Raw genomic sequence first — 26383 nt, 5'->3', positions numbered from 1 at the left:
TAACAGACTTGCATGCGTTTGGACCCTAGAGCATTTGAACAGGATGTAAACTAGAATTTATGTGCACTGATTCATTTTTCCACAGTGCATGCATTTTTTATTTCACATTTGCATGTCATTAAACAAGCTTTTCTGTGAGGTTAAAAAGTAAAATAAAAAGATAGGAAGGTAAGATGTTGACGTAGAAGAACTGGTTTTTTATTTCCATGTGAAACATCTGATCCATCAGTTTGCAAATCCAAAGAAAGCAGGATCTGAAAAGAAATAGATCTAATAAAAACATTGGGATTGATTTACTAAAGGCAAATAGGATGTTCACTTTGCAAGCAAATTTTTCTTTAGCTTAGTGAATGTAGGGTAGTTGTGCTGACTTCTGTCATCCAATTACATGCAATTAAATCACTGCTTTTTTTTTATTTTTCTTGCAGGTGACTGGGTTTTTCTTTGCAAAGTGAATTTTCACCACATTCACTAAGCTAAGGGAAAATTTCCATGCAAAACGCAAATTCATTTGGAAAGCTAACAGCCTTTTTTTTTATAGTATATTAACCAGATTGTGTTAGCAACACTGCTTTTAAAAATGAAAACAGATTGCAATCTAGACTGTAAAATGCAACACATGCGGGGCACACAGAATCTGGTGCAGCTGTTCATAGTAACCAATCAGCTTCTAGGTTTTATTGTCAAAACGTTAAAAACTGATTGGTTACTATGCATAGCTGCACCAGATTCTGTGTGTTTCAGTTTCCAAATCTACATCATTTTTTTTTCTGAAACAAAACTTTTTATTGTAACACAGTTCTAGTCCACAGTTGCCTCAGGCGTAAAGCAAGTCAAATTTTGAAAAAGAATGCAATTTTCACCAAATAAGGTGTTTGTGCCAAGTAGTATACAAGATTGTTGAATAGGAAATTGTGATTCTAGATTGGCTGTATTATTAAGGGGGGAGTGTAGCAAACGTGCACTCAGAGATGGACGTGGTCCTCCATTTTGTTAAGAATCTTCCATTTTGTACCATCTCTCACTCCCAAAGCAGGCTTCCTCCTCCAATCTGAGAAACAGAAAAAGGGCGCACCGACCTAGTGCATTATCGTTTAAAATAATTTATTAAAGAAACAAAAATAGGTATCATACTCACAATGGACATAATACCACAGGCATGTCAAACTGAACAAGGTGTATGATCCAAACAACATCTGAGTCCATACGATGGAACCCTGGATGACCAACTGGCTAACGCGTTTCGAGGACACAACCTCTTCCTCAGAGCCAACACTACAGGAGTCTGCACGTCTCTTTATATAAGTTACTAAATGGTAACAAAAGGGCTGTATCAGAACCACCCACAGGCGGAGCCTCCTCCAATCATCCCCCCTCCCTTGCTGTTGAGTGACATGTGGTTGGTGTGTGTTTGCAGAGATCACAGGCAACAAACTCAGTGGGAGGGTGTCCTGACTATAAAACCTGACTAGCTCAATGCCCCTCTGTCTAAGAAACTCTTGCTTGGAGAGGGATCATAAAAGCGTAAACCGAGTCCCTTACTGAGTTCAAAGACATTCCAGATAAGTCATAAACTAGATACCACATTCAACATCCATTTGATTTCATATCTTGGATTTTGAAAGACTTACACAAACATAGAGCACATATTCGGATGGCTCACTTTAATACAAATTGTTTGATATATTATATCCCCTAGCTGAGATCAACAGGAGAGCAGAAAATAATATCTCCTTAACCATCCCAACAGGTATGTCATATTTCATATGTAGACATTCAGCAGACGATTCTGCGTATTAATCTACCCGTGAGTGGAATTTTACATGTACCTAGGAAAAGTTATTGACCAAGGTATAATTTCGGAGGGCTTTGGTCATAGCCTGAGGTCTCCACCTACAACTCCCTCCCCAAATGAGGTGATTGGTTCTCTGCTTCAGTGAGACACCCTGCTTAGTTCCTAGATAAAAGCTGCGATGCTTGAAGTTAAGCTATGCTGAGCTGTGTGTGTGAGAGTTGAAGAATCTCCTGTTTTAACATCAAAAGTGACAGTTGGAGATAAATCCTTTGCCATGAAACCTGATCTGCTTAACCCAGGACATGTGGCAAGTACTTTAACCCTCTAACTTCTCTCTGTTATCTCTTTGCTGTGCTATTCATCTCTCTATATTTATAAATATTGGCTAAATCTTTTTCTGTAAATATTTTTATTGCACCCTTTTGACCTATTAGTAATAAATCTTACTTTCTGAAAGTGTTGAACTGTTTCTAACGCCTTTAACGCAAACTATGAATTCCTGCCTCTAAAGAGCGCTACTGTGTATGTGTTTTAAACTTCGGTATATCTCTGCCTGCGGTGACAGTGGTATACCGACGATTATTCAAACATCATAGTGTTATTGCTAATATTGCCGAGTTTCCTCTTTCTCTGTACAAAAAGGAGGTAGTGGCAGTGTGAAGGGTTAATTGCGTAATTAACCTGACCCAGTAACAATCACTCTCAGGCGGCCGGTACATCGATTGTAGTCCATTAGCTGGAAAATGTTTGTGCAGGGTGCAGCTGGGCATGGCATTGTTACGCACGTGACAGCGGGTTTTAGATTGGCTAGTCCTTTGGTCACGAGTTTGGTGAGAAGGGCTGGGGTCTGATGCCGCGATCGTCACAGGGAGTATTTAGGAATATTTGGAACAGCACTTTGCTGTTTTCACAAGTTAATTTGTGCAATGGAATTTAAAAGGCAGAAAGTTCTAATCCAAGAACAATAGATCTTGGTCAAGCTATCCTATTGTGAAACCTGCTCACCCTGAATCCATTGTTGCAGCGCAGTTTGACAGCAGAACACCTTTGACACACCTTAGATTGTTCTAAAGTCTTCATTTCTCTATTTCTCATTTGCTTTCCTGCACCCCTCTGCCTTCTTCCTCTCCTTTTCTTTTTTTCCTTACCCAAGGTAACTTTTATATTACCCTCATTTATGTACACATATTCTGCAGAGCTCATGTGCTTGATTTGCAATTATTGATGTTTAGGTATTCTCCATAGTGCTGTGCCTAACGTATGTCTAAAGCCAACACATTTTCTATTTTAAACAGAATGGGGAAGTGCAGAACAGCTTTTCAAGGTTTTATTCATGCCTGTGTTCCCATTGGGGAGATTAAAACTCCCCATTTGTCCTGGCATTTGTAAGCTGGAAAGAAAGTAATGGGAAATTAATTTTTACTAGAACATTAATAGAGGGAAAATCTTCCATTTGGTACACCTGCTCTGATGTCTAAGACAAGTCATAGATGATGCAGTTTTCTTTCCTTCAACCCCAGATGGAAATAGCAAAAATCGCTTGACTTCCCCATCAACACATTCAGTGTTGACCTGGGAATCCCTCCTGCAGCTCTATTGTGTTCTGCTTGCAGGGAGCCTTCCCTGCGGGCAGAACACAATGATCACCGCTGGTCACTATAGCCATCAGCAGTAATTGCAGGCAAAAAATCTGACAGGCAGGTCAATTCATGATCGACTTCAGTACAACCAGCCCCTACAGATGGATCCAATCTTGGCTGGTCCCTGCTGAACTGGCCAAAATTTGATCCATCTATGGCTAGCTTAAGATTTTCCCTAGATTTGAGAGATTTGCTTTACTTTCTCTTGTAACCTGCGACAGGAAGTAAAGGGCAATCTGCCAGATAAGACATATCAAAAAAAAAAACAGAAACCAAAAAAGACAGGTGTTTTGACCATTGCTCATCTAAAAAGGGTTTGGGATTTGGATATACTTTAAAGTATATGAATTTTATTGCATAGTTACATTGGTCCAGGTTTGACCAATGTAAATATGCATACCACATAAATGAGCAATGCCTGTTACTACAAAACAAAACATATGCCGCGCTCATACAAAGTGAAAAAATAATCAATATTGAATAGTGTTAAATAAGGTCCAATATTAAACACATGTCCATATAAAGATAAGAAAATCCATATCAACCAGTGTGCAGTCCTTTTTAAAAGATAGTGCTCTTCAAATTTCACATGTGAAACACCCAGTGCTCCTTCCACCAAAGAACATCCATGCGCTTACCAAAATGTATGTGACTCTCAATGCCTTGAGAAGTCAAAGTACGTTCTGTGAGCAGATAGTTTGATTCAAAACCTCAATGAACGGATATTCAGCACTACTGATACTGACCGATTAGTACTTACAAAAACATAAAAATAGGAGCAACAAGCTCTCATAGTGTGAATCCATATCATAATATTTATTTAAAATATTGTTTAAAAACAAGCACTACAGTGATAGCAGAAGTCGGCAAGCAACTGCCTTTGGGTTGAGGGTTGCTTGCTTGGCACTGCTGCCATTCACAGAATGCCTTGTATTTTATTCAATGAATACAAGGTGTTTTTGGAAACAAAGTGGAAAGCAGGTTAATGACATCAAGATCTCTGCCTCGTCCAATCAGAGAACACCTTGTATTCAAGGCAAAAATACAAGGCGTTGTGTGAATGGCAGCAGTGCTAAGTGAGCAACTCCCAGTGGTTAGTATGCAAAAGATCAGTCACTTGTCACTGGACCTTGAAGACTGCAGATATCACTGTAGTAGAAGTGAATACTAAAGTGATTTACAGCTTCCACAGGGATTGCTCAGGTAGGAGGTATGCATACATATTGGTCCAAGCTAGACCAATGTAAATATGCAATAAAATTCATAACCAATCTTCAGCTTTAAAGAATAACAGCTTGTGCAGACCTGAGTGGTAGGGGAAACCCTTGATTATGCTGCTGCCTTTATACGAATTATTGACCTAATCTTTGGGTTCCTATGGATCCTAATGATATAAGCTTAAAGGATAAGTTCACCTTATGGTAAAAAATAATAAATGCACATTTTTTTTTGCAGGTAAAAAACTGCATTTATTATTTTTTGCTGCAGAAGCCTGTAAAGCATTGCACCAGTGATCAGCAGATCACTGGTGCCATACATGTCTCCTGCAGATCTGTCAGTATATCTGCTTGCCCATACAGAATGCTCCACAGCGCTGTGGTAGTTCAGTGAGAAGTACAAAAACCGACCAGGTTTTTTTTAATTTTACAGCTGGGGGTGGGTGATCCATCCGCTAGCTGTTAGTGGGGGATCAGCAGGGAACTGGGGCTTGTGTTTTCATAACATATTACGATACATCCTGAATATGAACTTATCTTTTAAAGTTGTCTGCAGTTTTATTTTTATTGAAACATTAATACAAATTTCATTGAAAAAATGATTTGCTTATAATTTGTTCAAAATACTTGCAGTCAGTTTAGAATGTGTTTCAGATGCATTCATGTTGTGTGGAAGACTAAAAACAATACAATGGGGGTGAATTTACTAGAGGCAAATAGACAGTGCACGTTGTAAGTACAGTTGCACTTATTTTCCTTAGTAAATGTGGTACAAAGCTTCATTTTGTAAAGAATAACCAAGCAGGTGCAAGGAAAAAAACTATATTTTTGCTTGCACTTGACTGGATGATGGAAATCGTTTGAATTTCACACCATTAGTGGGCTGCAGTATCATCCAATTTTCGTGCAGCCAACAAATTTATATGATCGGGCATGTTGTAAATCGTGCGAGAAATATAATCGAAAAAGAAACGAACATGAGCTGTGACCTGGAAAGAAAAGAAGATAACCAGTCAACAAAATTCTTTTCTGTAGCAACATGAGGTGAAATTGAAGACTTGGGTGGTCAAATTTAGAAATGAATAGTGGCACCACTGGATTACAAAACTCAAAATTTCTGATTTTCTAAAGAAAATTTGTTCAGAATGTTACCCATGTATGGCCTGCATTAGTCATCTTCCCAAAATAAAAGACACACCTTATGCAGGCCATACATGGGTTGAATTCTGAATAATTATTATTTTGAAAATCGTAACTAAGAATGTTTGTTCGAATTTTGCACCATTAGTGGGTTGAAGCATCATTGGATTTTCATACAGCCATCAAATTTCAGTGATTGGGCATGTTGTAAATTTTGTTGAAAAACTAGCAAATTTCTAATCAGTGATAGGAGAATCGTTTGAGAAATATAATTGAAAAAGAAATGATCATGAGCTGTGACCTGGAAAGAAAAGATTCCCAGCCACAAAAATTCTTTTTTCTAGCAACATGAGGTGAAATTGAAAGCTTGGTTGGTTGAATTTCGAAATCAATGGTGGTACCATCAGATTGCAAACTGCACAAAGCTTTCAATTGTCTAAAGAAAATTTGGTCAGAATTCAACCCATGTATGGCCGGTTATAGACAGTACAACACAAATTATGTATGAGGCGTGGCAGGCTAGCTCAGATCACCTGATAGATTGAGAAAGGGAAGCATTACTGTTTGCACTGTGATATATATATCTTGCTTTTTGCCTTCCTTGGTCCTCCCTTCCCTCCTGGTCTAAATGCTAATGAAAATTTTAAATACAACCATTCCTTTTTCTGTCCTTACCTGCTATTAGACTCAGTGGTGTAGTAATCATACGGTTGATTTACTAAGGCAATATAAATAAGCAATAGTACAGGCAAATAGACTGTTGACTTTCAAGGGTAGTTGCACTTTGCAAGGGAATGTGCCCCAGAGCTTAGTGTATGAGGCAAAGCTTAAATGACTTTGATCGCCCAATCCTTTACACGCAAAATTGCTTTTTTTCCTTGCCCGTGTTTGAGTACTCTTCAGCATGAAACTTCGCTACATTCACTAAGCTCTGGGGCAAATTCCCTTGCAAAGCTGAGCAGCCTATTTGCCTTTAGTAAATCAGCCTCTATGTCTGTGTGTTTCTGTATGTAATGCAGGTAGAGCATGGCTGGTGGTAACGGCCAGCAGGGTGCTGTTGTAGCTTCTTGTAGACATCTCAGTACACCTCTTAAGAGGCCCCCAGCCCTGATGCCAGCAGTGAGCTGGCTCTTGGGAGAAGTAGGCAAATATCCATATGCCTTGATAGGTAGATATACGTCTGGATGAGTTGGCAGTCCTTGGCAGGCTGCACTTGCATGTAGACTGCTCTAGGTAACAACCATTTATGCTGCTAATCTTCCATGATTGGAAATAAATGAAAGGGGCAGCCCAGGGATGGTAAGGCTGGGAAGAAAGGGGTTGCTGGACTTCTCCAGCCAGTAAATGAAGCAGGTTCTGTCTGAATCGAGGCAGCTTCTAATGTACACTATGAGAAGCTCACAGTGTGCAGTAAAATCAGAATAAGCAATTTTAGTACAGGAGAGGAGCCGGTACAACAGTGCAAGACTGAGGGTTAGCCTGGAATTCAGCCTTATTATAAACAAGGGATATCAACAGTAATTGTTCCTAAAATATGTCATGATTTGATATTTTCTGAAAAATTGTATGTTAGTGCAAATAAAGTATCACAGACAATACTCAATAGTTTCTGAATCAATATTCTATTTATTAGTGCATTGTATGCTGATCGCTTTGTCCATTAATTGTTTTTGTTGTAAGGAGAACCTCTAGCAGCTTCTGTCTGTGCTGAGTAAGAAAATGCATTGGCCTGTGTCCCGAAACAGGATGCGGGCAATGCTGAACACTTGTTTTTGGAACAATTGCCTTATTTAGATGGCGTGAACTTGTGTTACCTCAAAGCGTGACGTCTGTTCGGGCATAGTTGATGTTTACAAAAACAGCTTTGTGAGGGGCAGCAGCTATACCATGTAAAATATAACCCTGTCTATTACACAGCAGGCATAGCCTAGATATTAGTTGAAATAGCTAACGTCAGTCCTTTATGATGGCGTGGGAGGAAGTGTGGAGCCTAGTGTAAGAGTGAGATTCCATGTCATTATCACTTGGGATAATACTATTTGGCAGAAATGTATTTCATGGCAGCAAGGCACAAAGAAGTGTAGTTATTATTTTGGATGAATCTTCAGAATCGAAAGGTACTAGCTAACACATACAGGCAATTTGTGTTCAGTTGTGAAATTAAGCTGTGTTTAATTGCTTTATTTTAAAACAGTAATATCTACTCTGATCTGCCATGTGGGAGAATCTTATTTTCCATTGTTTACAGTAGACTAGTGTTGCTTAACGCTAGACTTCAGGCACCTCCACCAGGTCATATGTTGAAGATTTACTTCAAGCTTAGATAATGCAATTTTCTTTTCTGTAAACTGTGGTTGCAGGAAAGAAAATCCTTCAATTTCCCCATCAATATAATCAATGTTAATGGGGGAATCCCCGGCTATAGCTCCTGGCAATAATCGCATGAAAAATCCAACAGGCTGGACCGGCAGAGATTCGAACCATCTATGGCCGGCTTTAGTGGACACAGCTGTGATTAATAGATCCTGTGATTCTGCTTAGCCATTCCCTGTCAGCATTGATAAAGAGGAACATTACCTAACTATGGGAAAACTAAAAGTCAACAGCTATAAGTACTGTAGTACTGTACTTACCAGTCCAGCATGATCTTTCTTGTACCCCATTGTTCACAAGGTTTCTTCTTCTTTCAGGCTACATGTGCAAGATCACAGAGATTGGTCTGAAGTCTCCAGGGATGTGTCATGTGTATCCCAGGAGGCTGTGGGCTGAGGACTGAGGACTACATCATCCTTGCCTAGGCGAGGAATTTGGACTTGACTCCCAGCACCTAAAAAAAGTACTTTCTTCCCTCCCTCCACAAAAAAAAATACCTGAAAATGTGTAATATTCATAATTTATTTGAGTGAATGCCTGCTTTAAAGTGGAAATTTAGTCAGAAAATGAAGTCCTGCTAGATAGCTTCATGATGGTCTCTTTTACATGGATGGCTATGCAAAATATTTAAAATAAATGACTATTGGTTAAAAGAAAAGTACCTATACTGTTTAAAATCCAGTAATACACTGTCACACCTTGCTCTGCACATGCTCAGTTGCTTTGTGATAAAATTCATCTGGTCTGCTGACAGCCTAACGATTTACTGCTTCTCAAGGACTCTAGGTTTAGCAAAATGGAGGCCTCCGATAAGAACAAACAGGGACAGGCAATTTACAGCACACACACATTTTTTGTAGCATAATTATTACTGTGGAATGTATGTTCCTTGCTAAAGGACATTATTTTTTATCAAGTTGTTGTGGGTAAAATTCTGCTTTAATTTTAGTGAGGAGCTCCATTGCTGCCTTGCTGGTGGCATTAAATGAATACAAGCACTCAGACTATGCCATCCCCACAACTAAAAGCAAAGATTGCCTATGGCCTTTACCAATCACTTTCAGTGATTCTGAAATGTTGAACTAGGTTTGCCAAGGCTATATGACACAATGTTCTCATTATTTTAATTGTCCTGGTGGCAGGAAGAGGAGATGGCGACGCCGAACTCCTGTCCTGCCATTATAACTAGACATGTGCTTGCTGGAAATTTTTGTTTTGTTTCAGATGCATTTGTTCATTGGGGAATTTTGTTTCTTCATATTTGTTTTGTTGACCCAGTTTGTTTTCAGAATTTGTTTTGTATCCTCAGCATTCGTTTCGTATATTTGTTTCTCCACATGGATTCAAAATATTTTTGAAGATTGCTATATTTTTGATATATTATCAAATTGGACAGATTCCAGTCGAAAGAATTCAATACTTTCAGATGCTTGTCCAACCCACCAAGAGAGATGGCATGAACTGATTGGACAATATCGACTGGCATCATGTTCATCCAAATTAACAAATGGAACAGAATTTGGATCCATTTGTTATCCAAATCCGAATGATCAAACAAATTTGAAAATTTAATTCATTTTCATATAGGCCCGAACTACTATTGCATCATGTGATGCCATCCGAATGAAACAAATGCATTCATTCATTTCATTATAATATTTTGTCGGATTTGTTAACATTCTCCATGTCCTTTCAGAGATTCATATACATCCAAATCTCTGAAAATCAAATTGTTGTCCGAAAAATGAATTGAAACAAAACACATATGTCTAATTATAACAGCCACTCTGGTGGCGGCTGGCACACGTGGAAGGAAACCATGGCATGACCTGTTAAAGTTGGAATTCTTATAATTCCTTCAAGAAACTCGTGTAGACTATCTTATAGGAACATAGCTACCGATTTTGACTGTATAAAAATAAAAAATAAAATTAAGTGATTACACAAAACAGGAAAACAATTTGATCACACAGATACTTATTACATTAAAAAAAAGGAGACAGCTTCTCTAAGAGTAGACTTCTGATAAAATGTAATACTATAGGTTAAGGCAACTCATATGAAAGTGACTTGTTAAACGCTTATCAAAAGCCAGGGAATCTAGTCCATCATATGGCACGGTGAACGCTGCAATGAATTGGTGCCTATGTTGGAGCATGCATGAGGTCCGCAACTGACTTGCAAGCTCCTTTGTCAGGCTTGATAAAGAAGTGTGCATGTCCATTGCAAACCTCATGCATGATCCGAAACGTGTTGCAGCCCACTGGTGACCTCATGACACTGACGCTTGCGGTCCATGGTGGGTTCCATCTAGTTTCCAGCGACAGAGGCGCCGACCAGCACTCTCAGCGCATGCCGGACATAGGCACCAATTCATTGCAGCTATCACCACGCAATATGTTGGACCAGATTCCCTGGTTTTTGATGAGCTTTTAACAAGTCACTTCCATGTGAGTTGCCTTAACCTATATTATCAAATTTTATCAGAAGTCTGCCCTTAGAGGCATTGTCTTCTTTTCTTTTTTTTATGTGCATATCCAGAGGCAGCGTCTGCTCTCTTAGTGGATGGACTTTGTACCTAACACATTTTGGCTTACACTATTATAATCCAGAACTTTTGCCTCTCACTCAATGTGCCTATAATAGAATTGTTTTTGTACACATGCTTTTTATACTGTACATGTACATACAAAATCCATGTGTAATAACAGTTAAGACCCATTTAGAGTAGGTCTCATGTGGTCCATATGTCTTTTGTGTGTACTAGCAACAGGGTTTATATAATATATATTTTTAAATATAAATTCTGACTAATCTTTTAGGGATTCAAGAAAAGTCATGGGAAATTGAAAGTATATAGTTTGGGGAGGGGTGCACTTTGAATTAAGATGGTAGGAATCTTCTATTTATTTAAGGAAATTGATGATGGGATAGTTACTTTGATATTTTGTTGTGATTAACTTCTATGGTGCCTGAAATTCTCAAAGGGAGGATGCGCTAACTCTTCCTTGACTTCTACAGGCCTATATTGCTCACAGAAATAGCCTGTAGTGACTGGTAAATTATTTTTACTTATTACAGAAATATTTATTAGGCAGCTGCCTTGGCTCTGGTAGTAACTCAAGGCCACTCCCTTGATGGACTAAATTTAGATACTTGCAGGAGCACTGAGTGTTTGATCCAGATTTAGAACTCATTGGGAGACACAATTAATGTGCAGGAAGGGGAACTGGTGGAATGACAAAATTCAGGGGTCTGATATGACAATTGTCATCCACCCAACAAGTTCATGCAGTTGTGCATATACAGTACGTAGCAACTGCAGACCATAATCTCCAGAGTTATCACTAAGGGCCAATTCACACTGACTTAGCTAAAATGTATGAAAAATAGATGTACATTTCCATCCATTGTAGTTGCGTGGTGATGTCCGTTGACATACATTTTGACATCAGTTGACATACATTTTAGCGCACATTAAAGCGTACTGCATTTTCACAGAATATCCTGTGCATTGCATTGACATCCACTAACATCCATTGCGTTGCGCTAAAATTCATACATGTTGCAGGTTAACACAGCTTTATGGTGTGAAAATGTCACATTGGAAATGATTGTTTTTCAGATGTCATTCCATTGATCTGCGTTTTACAGCTGTGCTAAAATGCAAATTATCGCACTGGTGTGAATTGTCCCATAATGTATATTACATCAAAATTAGATAATTTATAGATGGGAACCAAAACAGTGACATCCCATGATGAACTCAACTAAGTCCTTGCTTCATAAGATTAGGATACCTAAATTCACTTGTTCCTTGCTTGTTGCAGATCAGTGGCTTAAAAATTGTGGAAGTCAGAGACAGCCAGGTTAGCGATCCCACTTATGATTATCATTGAAGGTGAAAGTAAAAGAAAATCCCACATTTTGGGTTGTCCCCAGAAAAGTAATAGAGGGGAAATATTTGAATGGGAACATGAGTTCTGGTGGCCTGGGGGTCCCAAAGGAATTCCCATAATTTGCAAGGATTTCCTCTCACTTCTTGTTTTGGCTATGGGACAGAAAGTGAAGGTAATTCTCCACAATGGGACACAGATGGCAAAAAAAACCCATCTGACAGGGGTTATAACCCTGTTCTATCCAAAATGAAAAAAAAGGTTTTGTCTATAGTTCTACTTTAATTGCCGTATCTTAAAGTAGTTGTAAACCCACACAGGGATGAAACAAATATTAAATATTTGTACAGCTTGTCTGAGCTTTCAGAAAGCAGGCAGTGGGGAGCTGAAGTTCCACTCAGTGAGGAGAGCTGTTTGGAGGGAAGGGACACAGCCCTTCAAACAGCACACAGGAACAGAGCCGAGAATGTCAATCACAGGCTGTGTGCTGGAACTCCCTTCTCTGTTACCTTTTTACCTCTTGGTGACTCATGCAGATAGAAGGGGAAGGAGGCAACAGACAGAAATGACACTTATTGCTGTGGATTGAGACACATGTTAGAGATTTACAACCATTTTAACTGTTGCCAGTAAGTACTGTGTCAGAGGGTTGTCTTGTTACAGTCAAATGACCAGTGCCAGTATTCTAAGACAAGAGCTGCCGTGAATTTCAGTAAACCAATCCCATAGACCGCGAGTAACATTTCTGGGAGAGTTTTGTATAACAACAGAGTACAGAATGCCCCATACAAGAAAGCCATTGAGTTTTTAATTTTAAATAAATATAACTGACAGCAGATTGGAATATGTAATTTTATGAACACTAAATTACAAAAAAAGGCTTGCATGGCATTTGCATGTATCATATTAACTAAGAATCTTCACATACAGTTGGTTTAATCAATTTAAGTATTTGTTGAAGCCACTTGGATGCAGAACTGTGGGCATTGTGTAAAAAGTAGTGTTGTAAAGTAGAATATTATTGTTTGCTTTGGGCAACACCAAACGTCTATTTAGACTACTCATGATTTGGAAACCGTAAGGCCATATGCATGGGTCTCATTTGACCTTGTCCAAAGTTGAGTCTTAGTTAAGTTTGTTGTTTGGATCTGTATTAATGAATATCCCATTTCATAACATGTAATTTTTTTTTATACACTGCTCTTTGTTTTCTGTTGCTGTAATCATGTACAGTAGATTACACCGAGTGCTACTTGTCTACAGAGACCAGTCAAGTAATTGTTCTCATTTATTTTAATTTTTCAGCCAGTATGTTTGGATGAAGTTTCCAGTGCTAATTACAGTTGCAAGAAAAAGTATGTGAACCCCTTGGGATTACGTGGAGTTTTGCATGAATTGGGCATAAAATGTGCTCTGAACGTCATCTAAGTCACAACAATAAAAGAACACAGTCTGCTGAACATAATACTACACAAACATTAGATGTTGCCATGGTTTAATTGCACATAACATGTAAACATTCACAGTGCAGGGAGGAAAAAGTATGTGAACCTTTGGACTTAATAACTGGTTGACCCTCCTTTGGCAGCAATAACCTCAACCAAACGTTTCCTGTAGTCGCAGATCAGACCTGCACAACGATCTGGAGTCATTTTGGGCCACTCCTCTTCACAAAACTGTTTCAGTGTAGCAATATTCTTGGGATGTCTGGTGTGAATCGCTCTCTTAAGGTCATGCCACAGCATTTCAATCGGGTTGAGGTCAGGACTCTGACTGGGCCACTCCAGAAGGCGTATTCTGTGCTGTTGCAGCCATTGTTTTGTTGAATTACTTGTATGCTTTGGGTCATTGTCCTGTTGCATCACCCATCCTCTGCGGAGCTTCAGTTGGCAGACAGATGGTCGTACGTTTTCCTGCAAAATGTCTTGATAAACTCTGGAATTAATTTTCCCATCAATGACAACAATCCGTCCAGGCCCTGAGGCAGCAAAGCAGCCCCAAACCATGATGTTCCCTCCGCCATGTTTCACAGTGGGGATGAGGTTTTGATGTTGGTGTGCTGGGCCTTTTTTTCTCCACACATATGTTGTGTGTTCTTCCCAAACAACTCAATCTTGGTTTCATCTGTCCACAGTATATTCTGCCAGTAGTGCTGTGGAACATCCAGGTGCTCTTTTGCAAACTTCAAACGTGCTGCAATCTTCTTTTTGGACAGCAATGGCTTCCTCCGTGGTGTCCTCCCATGTACTCCATTCTTGTTTAATGTTTTCCTGATTGTAGATGTGTCAACAAAAATGTTAGCATGTGCCAGAGATTTCTGTAGGTCTTTAGCTGACACTCTGGGATTCTTCTTTACCTCATGCAGCATTCTGCACTGTGCTCTTGCAGTCATTTTTACAGGACGACCACGCCTAGGGAGAGTAGCAACAGTGCTAAACTTTCTCCATTTGTAGACAGTCTGTCTTACCATGGACACATGAACATCAAGGCTCAAGGAGATACTTTTGTAACCCTTTCCAGCTTCATGCAAGTCAACAATGCTTGACTGTAGGTCTTCTGAGAGCTCTTTTCTGCGAGGCATGGTTCACATCAGACAGTGCTTCTTGAAACCAGTAAACCCAAAACAGGTGTGTGTTTTTTAAGGGCAGGACAGCTGTCAGCAACACATCCAATATCATCCCACTGATTGGAGTCAAGGTTGGCTCACTCCTGGCTCCAATTAGCTCTGGGAGAAGTCATTAAGCTAGGGCCTCACATACTTTTTCCTCCCTGCACTGTGAATGTTTACATGTTATGTGCAATTAAACCATGGCAACGTCTAATGTTTGTGTAGTATTATGTTCAGCAGACTGTGTTCTTCTATTGTTGTGACTTAGATGATGTTCAGAGCACATTTTATGCCCAATTCATGCAAAACTCCACGTAATCCCAAGGGGTTCACATACTTTTTCTTGCAACTGTACATCTAGTTTGAGTTTATGTAAATTCAGGAAAAGCATCAAAACGGTTTTATTAATTTTGAACAGGGGTGTATTGGAGTACTCTTTTCTATAATGGTAAGGAACATCTCTTTTACAGATCAGGAAGTTGGGAGGTGTGTTTTATGCCTTAAAACTATTGTTTTTTTAGTTTAATGTTGCCGATACATGACAATGTTTACATTTTCTGTAATTGGAAATATCAGTTTGAAATTTTATGGTACATTCATACATTATATGTAGGCTAATATTATATGGATTACTGAAATCTGGGGGCGCTTGTGCTATTTTTTTCTTATCACATTTCCTCTTTAGGGTACTCTCAGACATGAGATGCAAGTTGACCATTGTAGCCATTTTCACCTTATTCAGGTGATGATCTTAATGGTGCCCATACACTAGATGAAAAATCATTCAAAAATCTGTCATTTGGACAGTTCATTCATTTTTCGTCCAGTTTATGGGCACAAATTGAAGATAGGTAGTTACGTTTTTGAGCCAAAAAAATTGAAGGAAACGTTTAGAACACTTCTGCTGAATGGATGATAAATTGAAAAGTTAATGTGTTTCCCATTGGTAAAAAAATAATTGTGCATATGTGACAAAACATATGAAAAACTGATTCATTTATGTCCATTGAATGGTTTATTGTTCGAAAATCGGTCATTACATGATGGTGATATCGCTTTCTCTCACGACCACGTGTTCGTTTTTCTGAAATGAGGTTGAACGATTTTTCAAATAGTGTATGGCTAGCATAAGTCTGTGTGGTTATACTTGGTAATATACTTGTACTTGAAGGCAGCTGGATCGTATTTCTGTATCTGATCACCTACAGCATCTATGGGTTTCCTCAATAAGAAGCTCTAAGATGAGACAATAAAGAGCTGGTGTTTAAATGCCTGGAGATTGCAGTTGTAGATTACAGATATGCAGATATTTTAGTTGGATATCATTTCTGCTGTTGGATAAACACGGTTCTTCGGTTTCCATGCCACACTTTATCTGCAAATGTAATTGTATTATAAACCTGAAAAGCCAAATAATTCAATGGTGTCATTTACTCTACATGTACTACAGATGTAAATCTTGAGGTACCCATAGGTATGCCATGAGCATTACTCATTCCAGCTGTGGAGGTGGTCATCTTATGTCTATGGCACCTGCAGACATTGCTTGTTTAACAATCTTTTGGACAAATCATCATATTAGAACTGTTTATTCTCATAGATATGCCCCTCCTAGATTGTAAGCTCTAATGAGCAGGGCCCTCTGTTTCCTCTTGTACCAAATTGTAATGTAACTGTAATGTCTACCTTCATTTTGTAAAGCGCTGAGCAAACTGCTGGCACTGTATAATTCCTGTATAATAATATAATATTAATAATATACCATCACAAGAGCTATCTTCTTGCACCTTCCACCTCTCCACTCTACACATACTGTAAATGTGAACTCCCAGTATACGTTGGCAGTACAGTCTTTATGTCTAGTACACACGATGAGAATATCAAACAAAAAAAAAGTTTTTGAAGCTATCATATTATTATTATTATTATTATTATTATACAGTATTTATAAAGTGCCAACAGTTTGCTCAGCGCTGTACATTACAAATGATAATCTGATCGTTAGCACACAACGTTCAAGAGCCAATCACAACAATTCATGTGAAATTATCAACATAAACAAGCACTAAAATGTTTCCTGTAAGATGACAGAACAAAGATTTTCATTTAATCAGTACAGTATCCTTCCATAAAACATTGAGTGACCAAGACTGCGCATGCTCAGAAACGAAATAATACATTACAATACAATGCATTTCATCGTCACAGGAAGTTGTATTCTGTTTTATGAGAATTTTCTGAACTCTAGTAATCTATTTGTTTTCAATATGAGACTAGCTACATAAAAAAACTGAAGATTATTCTTCCAATATTCTCATCAAGTGTACTAGGCATTAGACAGTTATACTTGAGGGTAGCTGGACTGCCCTTGCACATATGAACACCTCAATTTATGTGTGAACCCTTAGGCAGATGCATTGATCAGACTAGAACAGGGGTGCTCAACCTGTGGCCCGCAAGCCTTCTAATGTGGCCCTCGGCCTCAAACTAAGGAAGTGCACTTCTATTATATCTAGTGGGTTTGGTGCACTTTCTGAAAGCGCATGAAAACTCAAATCAGAAAGTACACCACACCCGCAAGATAGATTAGAAGTCTATGACAAAGCACAGCTAACCTGAAGGAAAGCTGCAGGTGCACTGCGTTGCACCCATGGTGCTGGTAAACCGCAATGCATCAGTGTGAAAACAGCCTTATAGGGTGCTCAGGACAGTAAATACTTGTTTACATTTGCAGCTTGAAGGTGGGGAGTGGTAAAAACCCCGTCCCCCAACCACTGTTGTAGCATTAGGGCTTGCAATGGTGTCCAAGGGGCCTCCCTTTCACATTCTGTTTTACACTTGGACAGAAGGGGTGGCATATACAGGAACCAATCCTGCAACCACTGAAAGGCGACTTCTTCTCCACTCTCTCTCCCTCCAGCATTCAGCAGCTGCACGAGAAAAATGTTCATTATGCTTTTCAAAATAAAAAAAAACGAAATTTTATTTTATTGTAGCCTGCAACCAGTTGCCAAATCACTTAAGTGGCCCTCACTCTTCAAAAGGTAGAGCACCCCTGGACTAGAACAACCTCAGTTCTCAAGTACCCTCAACAGGCCATATGATGGGAATTTCCCTTTGATAAAATAGCTTTCATACCAAGCCATTGACATTGATTTAAATCACCTGTGTATGTTGAAGGTAATTTTGAAAACATGATCTGTTGAGAGTACTTCAAGACTGAGTTTGAGAACCATTGGACTAGAAGATAACATTTATTGTGTGAAGTCTATTTCTGTTCCTAGAAGCACTGTATAACCTGCTCTCTGGCTGTTTTCTCTTGCAATAATAAATTCCTCAGTCAGCTCCAGATTGCTTGCCACATTGAGAGTGGTTAATTATCATAGATCCAATGTGGTTTCAAAGTAAAATACACTACACAGGCTGTTACAATTGTCCTAGATTTCAGAAACTCCCCCGATGATTGTTGTGACATTGAATATCACTTTGCAGCACACTCCTCTATATAACCAATGTCCGGTGTATATACAGAGTAGTTTATTGCAGTGGATGGATTGAAAGACATAATGATTAGTAAAAAATCTCTGGTATTCTGTGCAATACTTCTATTTGAGCCTGCAGCAGTGTCAGAGAGACATTAAAAACGAATAAAGAAGCATCTGTAGACTGTGTAGAGAATTTAGTGACAGATACACAAACCAGTATTATGTGAGTACCAACATAGCGGATTTTGCATATACTTCTTCATTTGTTCAATGTTATTTCCAGACTGAAGGTCAAAATTAGATATAATAGAATGAACACTGAGACTATTTCAGATAATTGTGCGCGCTGTTAAAGGTTACTCCACCTTTATGCACATCTTTTGCTACATTGACATTTTAAGCCGGGTCAGTAACATACTTTTGTGAATGGTTTTTTACCATTTGTTGTTTTGTTCTATTGTGCTTGTACAGTCTTAATATTTCCATTGTGCTCATTCAGGAGGGTTAACGTTTTGCTTGTTTAACCGTGAAAAAAATTGTGACACTGTATTAAATATAAGAAGTTTTAGACCTCTGTGACATCAAGCAGCATTCAAACATTTATTGAAGGATACGAGGTCAGTCTACTAAAAACTGATATTTTAGTTTTTGGTTGATGCTACAAAGTTGATTAATCTGATAGCTTCTTATAACTCTTGGGGACTGTATTGGTGAGATCTTCTTGACTTCTTCGGGCTGCACATAATGGGTAATTTAAAAGGGGTTCTAGAACAGGGTCTCCAAACTCTGACTGAGGACAACATTCAGACCGCTACAAGATTTTATCCCACCCCAGCTAGGGTCAATGGCATATCCTCACAGATTAGGTCAGCAGAAGTAGCCTATGGTCTCTGGTTCTGATGTAAGGGGGAATATGATAAAAATGGGAACTCTGATGGGGATCCTGATGTAAGGGGGGGCCTTGAATAGGGACCCTTATGTAAGTGGTAACTCTGATGTTAGGGGGATTCTGATATGGACCCTGAAGTAAGTAGGACTCTGATGAGAACCCTGATGTAAGGGAAGGAGGGTTCTGATGTAAGGGCAGACTTCAAAGGGGATTTTTTTGGCCTGCAAATATTTGTAAAACATACAGTGTGACCCTTGTGCTGAAAGGCTTGAAGACCCTTGTTCCAAGCACACACATTTGGACAGGAATATCAAAAACTCCCGAGTGGACTAGAAAAAATTTGGGAATTTTGTCAATGGTTGTCTTGATTGAAGTTCACATAACATAGTAAAACCCAGAGACTAACTTGGCTCACTGGGATCCACCTATACCTAAAATATAATTATAAATGGACTGACTATACTTTTAGTGAAGTGATCCATTAAATGATCCCCCATCACTGCCCAAAGTCTCATACTCAAGAGTCCATGATCCTGTCAATTCTTTGGTATGAAGCCCTCTAGGAGCCACTGTAAATTCTCCCATCCAGGCTGTCTCTACTAATATGCATGCATTCTCTGAAGAGGATATCTATCATGTGTCCCAGTTTTGGAAAGCCTCTCCATAGGAATAGACATTTTTTTTATAAAGGAGAAGCTGCCCAGCTAGGAACCACACAATGAGGACCCCGTAGTAGCTAAGATAGGTGAGTATAAATATTTCAGGGATTAGGGGGAGTCAGTTCAAGGATAACTGTACTAGAAATGCAGTTATATTTTAGGGTTCATGTTAATGAATGTTATATTAAAACACTGAATTTCCCATTGAAATGTGTACAGCTGTGTGTGAATGGAAAATGCAGTGTTTGATCGAAAAAAGGCTTTGCCTACAGTACAAATGCACCTCAAGAGGTGCACCCAAAGAAATACAGCACAAGGGCAATGGAAGTCAAACACAGCCTCTGAACAGCCATGTGTACTTTCCAGCTAAAGTGGAACTAAAGTTAAAACATTCATTTTACCTTAATTCATGTCCTGCATTAAGGTAAAAGACATGTCAGCATTTGCCGTGTGCAGCCCCCTCACCCCCGCCCACACACACTACCAAAACAAAACTTACCCAAGTCCTATATTGATCCAGCACTGTGCCCAGCTGCATCTGGTCTCTCCTCTCTCCCTGCTCTCACAGGATTTGCTGAGGAAGGGAAGCTATAGCTGCCGTCAGTCAAATCCTGAGAGCGGGGGGCAGGGACATACCGCACCGTGTGTGTCTATGGATGCACACAGCCTGGCTCTGGAGCAAGCCCGGACGACTTCATATGGGGGCAGACACAGAAGAGAAGAGGAGGAGCAGAAAGCATCAGCAGGAGATCCCAGAAGAGAAGGAAGGGGGCTGCTCTGTGCAGAGTTGTAGAGTTGCACAGAGCAGGAAGTATAACATGTTTATTAATTTAATTTTAAAAAATTGCCTTTACTACCGCTTTAAAGTCTATTCAGTTTTTCTGACTTGCGTTTAAGTGCTTTCCAGACTTACATTAAATTAATTTTGGGATGATGAATGCTATTTTACTACCCTACCTTACATTATATGCTATATTGCAAAGGTGAACCTTTTTAATTATTATCTTATTTATTTATTGTTTCATTATTCTAGCCAGTGAAGTCAGGGCTGACTTTAGGCTGAAATATTGAGCTACAGCTACCAATCAAGCTGATTGATTGTTTTTGCTTTTAATCAAATTTTTCGATGTTTATATACTGAAGACTGGTATTTGTTTGATTGAAGCACATGACATTTTTTAAAAACAATGTGGGTTTTTTTATACATGCCCTGTTAATTGATGAAATATTTGCTTCTTGTTTTACAGCAATCTGACACAAGTGCAAGTTACTTGAGAGCTGCCCGGGCTGGTAATCTAGAAAAGGCCCTTGATTATTTGAAAAATGGAGTGGACATCAATGTTTGCAATCAGGTAAATATTTCTTATTTAAATAGAAAATACTGAGCTCTTGTACACATTATAAGGTTGATTTACTATAGGTAAATAGGCTGTTCACTTTGCGAGGAAATTTTCCATTTGCTTAGTGTATGTGGTGAAAATTGCAAAGAATACCTAATCACGTGCAAGGAATATAAAACAAAAACAACATTTTTGCTTGCACACTATGAGTTCCATCTCATTTACTTAGCTAACAGAAGAGTCCCTTGTAAGGTGAAGAGTCTCTTGTAAATAGAACAGCCTATTTGCCTTTAGTAAATCAACCCCCTATATATCACTAGGAAATGTTGAAAAACTGTACCAATAAATAAATAATTTGCGCTAGTAAATGTGTATAAATATATAAAATGTATATAAAGAAATCATCAAATCATAAGTCCAGAAAAAAATATATATATGCCAATACCACAAAAAAATATAAAAAAACTTTTAAGTGCAAAAAACTTTTGTGCAAAAAAAGTGTCTAAATATGAAAAATTTCACCAAAAAACCTTGATAATATAATGGCAGATCATCCATAAATATATCTTCAGAAACGGAAACTCTGCAACACACCGATCATCATCGATCGAAATAACAGGATGAAAAACTTTATAGTTAATCGAAAATCCACTTCTCCAATAGATAAAGGACCACCTTCAAACGTATCCATGGGGGGAAATGCCAAGCACTCGAGAGAAACAGAAAGACTTCATGGTGCAATATTATAAAAACCAATTCCTTTATTAGGTACTCATTGCACTTACTCAAGAGGTGTCCCAGCCGACACCAGCATCAACAGCATAACAGCAATCACATAAACGAGCCTGGCTACTCAGCACATGCGCAGTAGCTGGCAGCCAAAAACGTAATGACGTCACATCAATCAAGCTCCGCCCTACGCGTTTCGTCATCGACGTCCTCACGGAGCGGATACAATTCGCTCCGTGAGGACGTCGATGACGAAACGCGTAGGGCGGAGCTTGATTGATGTGACGTCATTACGTTTTTGGCTGCCAGCTACTGCGCATGTGCTGAGTAGCCAGGCTCGTTTATGTGATTGCTGTTATGCTGTTGATGCTGGTGTCGGCTGGGACACCTCTTGAGTAAGTGCAATGAGTACCTAATAAAGGAATTGGTTTTTATAATATTGCACCATGAAGTCTTTCTGTTTCTCTCGAGTGCTTGGCATTTCCCCCCATGGATACGTTTGAAGGTGGTCCTTTATCTATTGGAGAAGTGGATTTTCGATTAACTATAAAGTTTTTCATCCTGTTATTTCGATCGATGATGATCGGTGTGTTGCAGAGTTTCCGTTTCTGAAGATATATTTATGGATGATCTGCCATTATATTATCAAGGTTTTTTGGTGAAATTTTTCATATTTAGACACTTCTTTTGCACAAAAGTTTTTTGCACTTAAAAGTTTTTTTATATTTTTTTGTGGTATTGGCATATATATATTTTTTTCTGGACTTATGATTTGATGATTTCTTTATATACATTTATATATTTATACACATTTACTAGCGCAAATTATTTATTTATTGGTACACTTTATATATGGTGATTTTTTGCAGCTGGTACACTATTAGTAAGTTATATAATTTTGACCATAGGCGCTATTATTAATTTTTCTTACCTCTAATGTTGAAAAACTCACTGAAATACGGGCTTGTGTTGATGTTATTTGAGCTTAGTAATATCAGATTGTTCAGAATTTATTGACAGGTACACCCCAATACGTGTAAATGAATTGGTTTACGTGAAAGTTATAGCGTTTTCAAATGGCGGGAAAGATACTGGGATTTTAATTTTTTTTTTATACTAATAATGGCGGCGATCAGCGACTTATGGCGGCGATCAGTGACTTATGGCGGCAATCAGCGACTTATGACGGGACTGCGGTGGATATTCTGACACTGGGGGGAACTGACTTGGGGTCATTGACATCCCCAGTGACACCAATACAGGGATCAGTGCAAAAAAAAAACCACTGACACTGTACTAATGGCACTAGGGAGGAAGGGGTTAACTTTCTTATTCAGTGAAAGGATTAACTTTATGAGGGGAGTGTTTTACTAGGGGGTGGGGGTGTGTACTGCACGGAACACCGCTGATCGGGAGAGATAAACTCTTCTCTCCTGATCAGCCTGTCAGGAGCTGTCAGGGAACTGACAGAGAACAAAGCTACTGCAGCCCTGCTCTCTGTCAGTGATTGCCGCTAATCGCCGGGACACAGCCGATCGTTATCGGCGACTGACATCCGCGGCTGTGATCGGCGGGACAGGTAGGGCGGTTGTGCGCCTCGCGCGCGCCCCCTACCTGTTTTGAAAACACACGTTTTAAAACGTGGTTTTGCCCAGCCGTGCCGCCCTGCCACCGTATTTCTACAGTGGCTGGGCGGCATGTGGTTAAAGTGGTAGTAAACTCCCTTTGTTGTTTTTTGCCTACATTTATGCCCATAATAAGGCTTACCTATAGGTACAGTAAATATTCCCTCAACGCCAACAACACATGCCAACTGCACTCTCAGTGGACTTAAGAGAGCTGTGCCACGGCCATGACGTCATTGTGGCTCGGCCATTCAACAGACCACATCTTAGGAACCTGAAAGGAAGACCGCGTGAAGACGGATTATCTGTCAGTGGTGACATCGCACCACTGGTGGGATCCGTTTCTTAGGCAAGTCTGTCACAATGTGCTAGTATGTGGTGCATACTAGCACATTATGATATGAGCCTGCTGGGGAACCATTTTTTTGTTTGTTTTTTAAAGTGATTTTCTTCCGCTTTATACTTGCAATAAAATGGGTGCACCTTCAGTGCTAGAATGTTTTTATATAGACACGTCTACTTTCTGTTTGTTTTTTGTTTTTTCTTTATGAATACCAGACAAAAACACAAATGACTGATCTGAATATGTCATTTGCCCTGTTGATATTCAGTTTAAATTTTTGAAAGAGAGTTGACTTGTTGTTTCATCAATATTTCAGGTTTTGGTAGCTGCTGGAGACCTGAAATTTTCCTATATCTCTTGGGGACTTATTATGTTGCCTTGTTATTCATTTGGAGTGGTAGGGAGGTAAAATCCCCCTCACCAGGGCACAAAATCTTCAAAACCACCTCCACTCTACTAGAAAAAAAAGTTCTTATTCATTAAAGGACAGAGTGTAAATTCTGAAACAAGAAGGTTATACTGCTGTCTACAGGAGATTGCAGGCAGCTGTATAAACCTCTTATCTCGAAATTAACCCTGTGTCCCTTAATGAACTCTAAGAAAAGAATGTTATGTTAAGTACAATAATCCTGTTATTTCCGTGTTCTGGTTGGGTGGATCTCCTCTCATTTCCTGTTCTTTCTGACACCCTACAAATACATAAGAAATGACAAGAAACCAGAAAAATGTTGACAGAGGTTCCAACCACTATCCACACTCTATCCAAAATTGAAACAAGTCAGAACAAAAATAGGGCTTTGATCCATTTAAAAATCAGATGTTGTTGGATGTGGATTTAAACAGATGTAAACAGATAGTCATCCCTTTACATCTGTTTTTTTCCGTAGAGATTTGTTGATGTCCATTTTTTATCCATCAACAACATTGGATAAACAGTACTCCCCTGTGAAAGGGGCCTATTTGTCACTTTCAGCTAGCAGGTGTTGTGTTAGAGGGTGTGGACTAGTTTTCTGCAGTGATTTAATAGCAGGTCTACACTGTTCTTTCAAGATTATTCACAACACACAGCTGAATGTGACAACCTCCCCTCCTAGTGCAAGAAGACCCAAAAGGGGTTTTATTTAGAAGCAATCAACAAGTAAACAAAGTTGTGGGCTTTCTCATTAGAAAACATAAGTGGAGATATATTAAAACTGGTGCAGGTGACTGCTCCACAGAATCAGCATTTATATCCCTTTGTTCCTGCTGTTGGCCTATCCTAGTACTTCCAGTACAAGGGTGGATTGGGATACTTGGACTTCCTACACTCTTCTTTACATGTTGTTAACCACTTGCCCTCCAGAGGATTTACCACCCTTCCTGACCAAGACATTTTTTGCATTATGACGCTGCGTAACTTTAACTGACAATCGTGCGGTCATGCAACACTGCACCCAAATGAAATTTACGGCTTTTTTATGCCCACAAATAGAGCGTTTTTTAGTGGTATTTGATTGCCTGTGCGGTTTTTATTTTTTGCGCTATAAAAAAAAAGACCAACAATTTTTGGAAAAAAGCAATATTTTTTACTTTTTGCTATTAAACATGTGCAGAAAAAAATTTTAAAAATCAAATTTCATCATAACTTTAGGCCAAAATTTATTGTGCTACATGTCCTTGCTAAAAAAAAAATCCCAATACGTGTAAATTAATTGGTTAACGTGAAAGTTTAAAAATGGCTATATATATTCTGGGATTTTTTTAAATTGTTTTGTTTCGACTAGTAATGGCGGCAATCAGCAACTTATAGCAGGACTGTAGGACTGCGGTGGGCGTCCTGACACTGGGGGGAGCTGACCTGGTTTCACTGACATCCCCAGTGACACAATACAGAGATAAGTGCTAATACTCTCTCTGCTAGGGTCCCCCAAGGCTCTGTCCTCGGGTCCCTTCTCTTCTCCATCTACACCTCCTCCCTCGGCAAACTGATACACTCCCACGGATTCAACTATCACCTCTACGCTGATGACACGCACCTCTCCACCCCTCACCTTACCCCTTCAGTCTCCGCCCATATCGCCCACCTACTGAATAACATATCAGACTGGATGTCTCTCCATTTCCTCAAATTGAACCTTTCCAAAACCGAGCTCCTAATTTTCCCCCCAGCCCGCGCACCCCCCCATCCTCTCCATCACGACCAACAAAGCCACCATCAGTCCCACCCCGCAAGCCAAAGTCCTAGGTGTCACTCTAGACTCAAACCTGTCCTTCCAACCCCATGTCCAATCGTGGCAAACTCATGCAGGCTCCACCTCCGCAACATCTCCAAAATACGTACGTTCCTTACCCCAGACACAGCTAAACAACTCGTTCACTCCCTCATTATCTCACGTCTGGACTACTGCAACTCCCTCCTCACCGGCCTACCCCAACACAGGCTATCCCCGCTTCAGTCTATCCTGAACTCAGCGGCCATACTCATCTACCTTACCAACCGCTCCACTTCTGCCACCCCCCTCTGTCATTCCTTCCACTGGCTTCCGATTGCCCAACACATTAAATTCAAAATACTAACACTGACGTACAAAGCCATCCATAATGCTGCCCCAAACTACCTCACCGACCTGATACCCAAATACCACCCAACCCGTACTCTTTGCTC

At 39.4% G+C, this 26383-nt stretch overlaps 1 protein-coding gene across 30 annotated transcripts in view; it reads left to right on the top strand.

The window, feature by feature from the left end:
* ANK3 (ankyrin 3) overlaps positions 1 to 26383 on the top strand; it is an 818082-nt gene that overhangs the window by 533345 nt on the left and 258354 nt on the right. For all 30 annotated transcript variants that reach the window (XM_089683172.1, XM_089683174.1, XM_089683180.1 and 27 more), the window contains one exon: positions 20950 to 21054. In XM_089683172.1, the coding sequence (XP_089539298.1) occupies positions 20950 to 21054 (105 nt within the window). The remainder of the gene's footprint in view (positions 1 to 20949; positions 21055 to 26383) is intronic.

The sequence above is a fragment of the Staurois parvus genome, unplaced genomic scaffold (assembly GCF_062004578.1).
Source record: "Staurois parvus isolate SC_StPar_1 unplaced genomic scaffold, SC_StPar_1.0 ptg000303l, whole genome shotgun sequence".
NCBI classification, from domain to species: Eukaryota; Metazoa; Chordata; class Amphibia; order Anura; family Ranidae; genus Staurois; species Staurois parvus.
The sequence above is the reverse complement of the archived record's forward strand: the minus strand, read 5'-3'. Positions and strand labels throughout refer to the sequence as shown.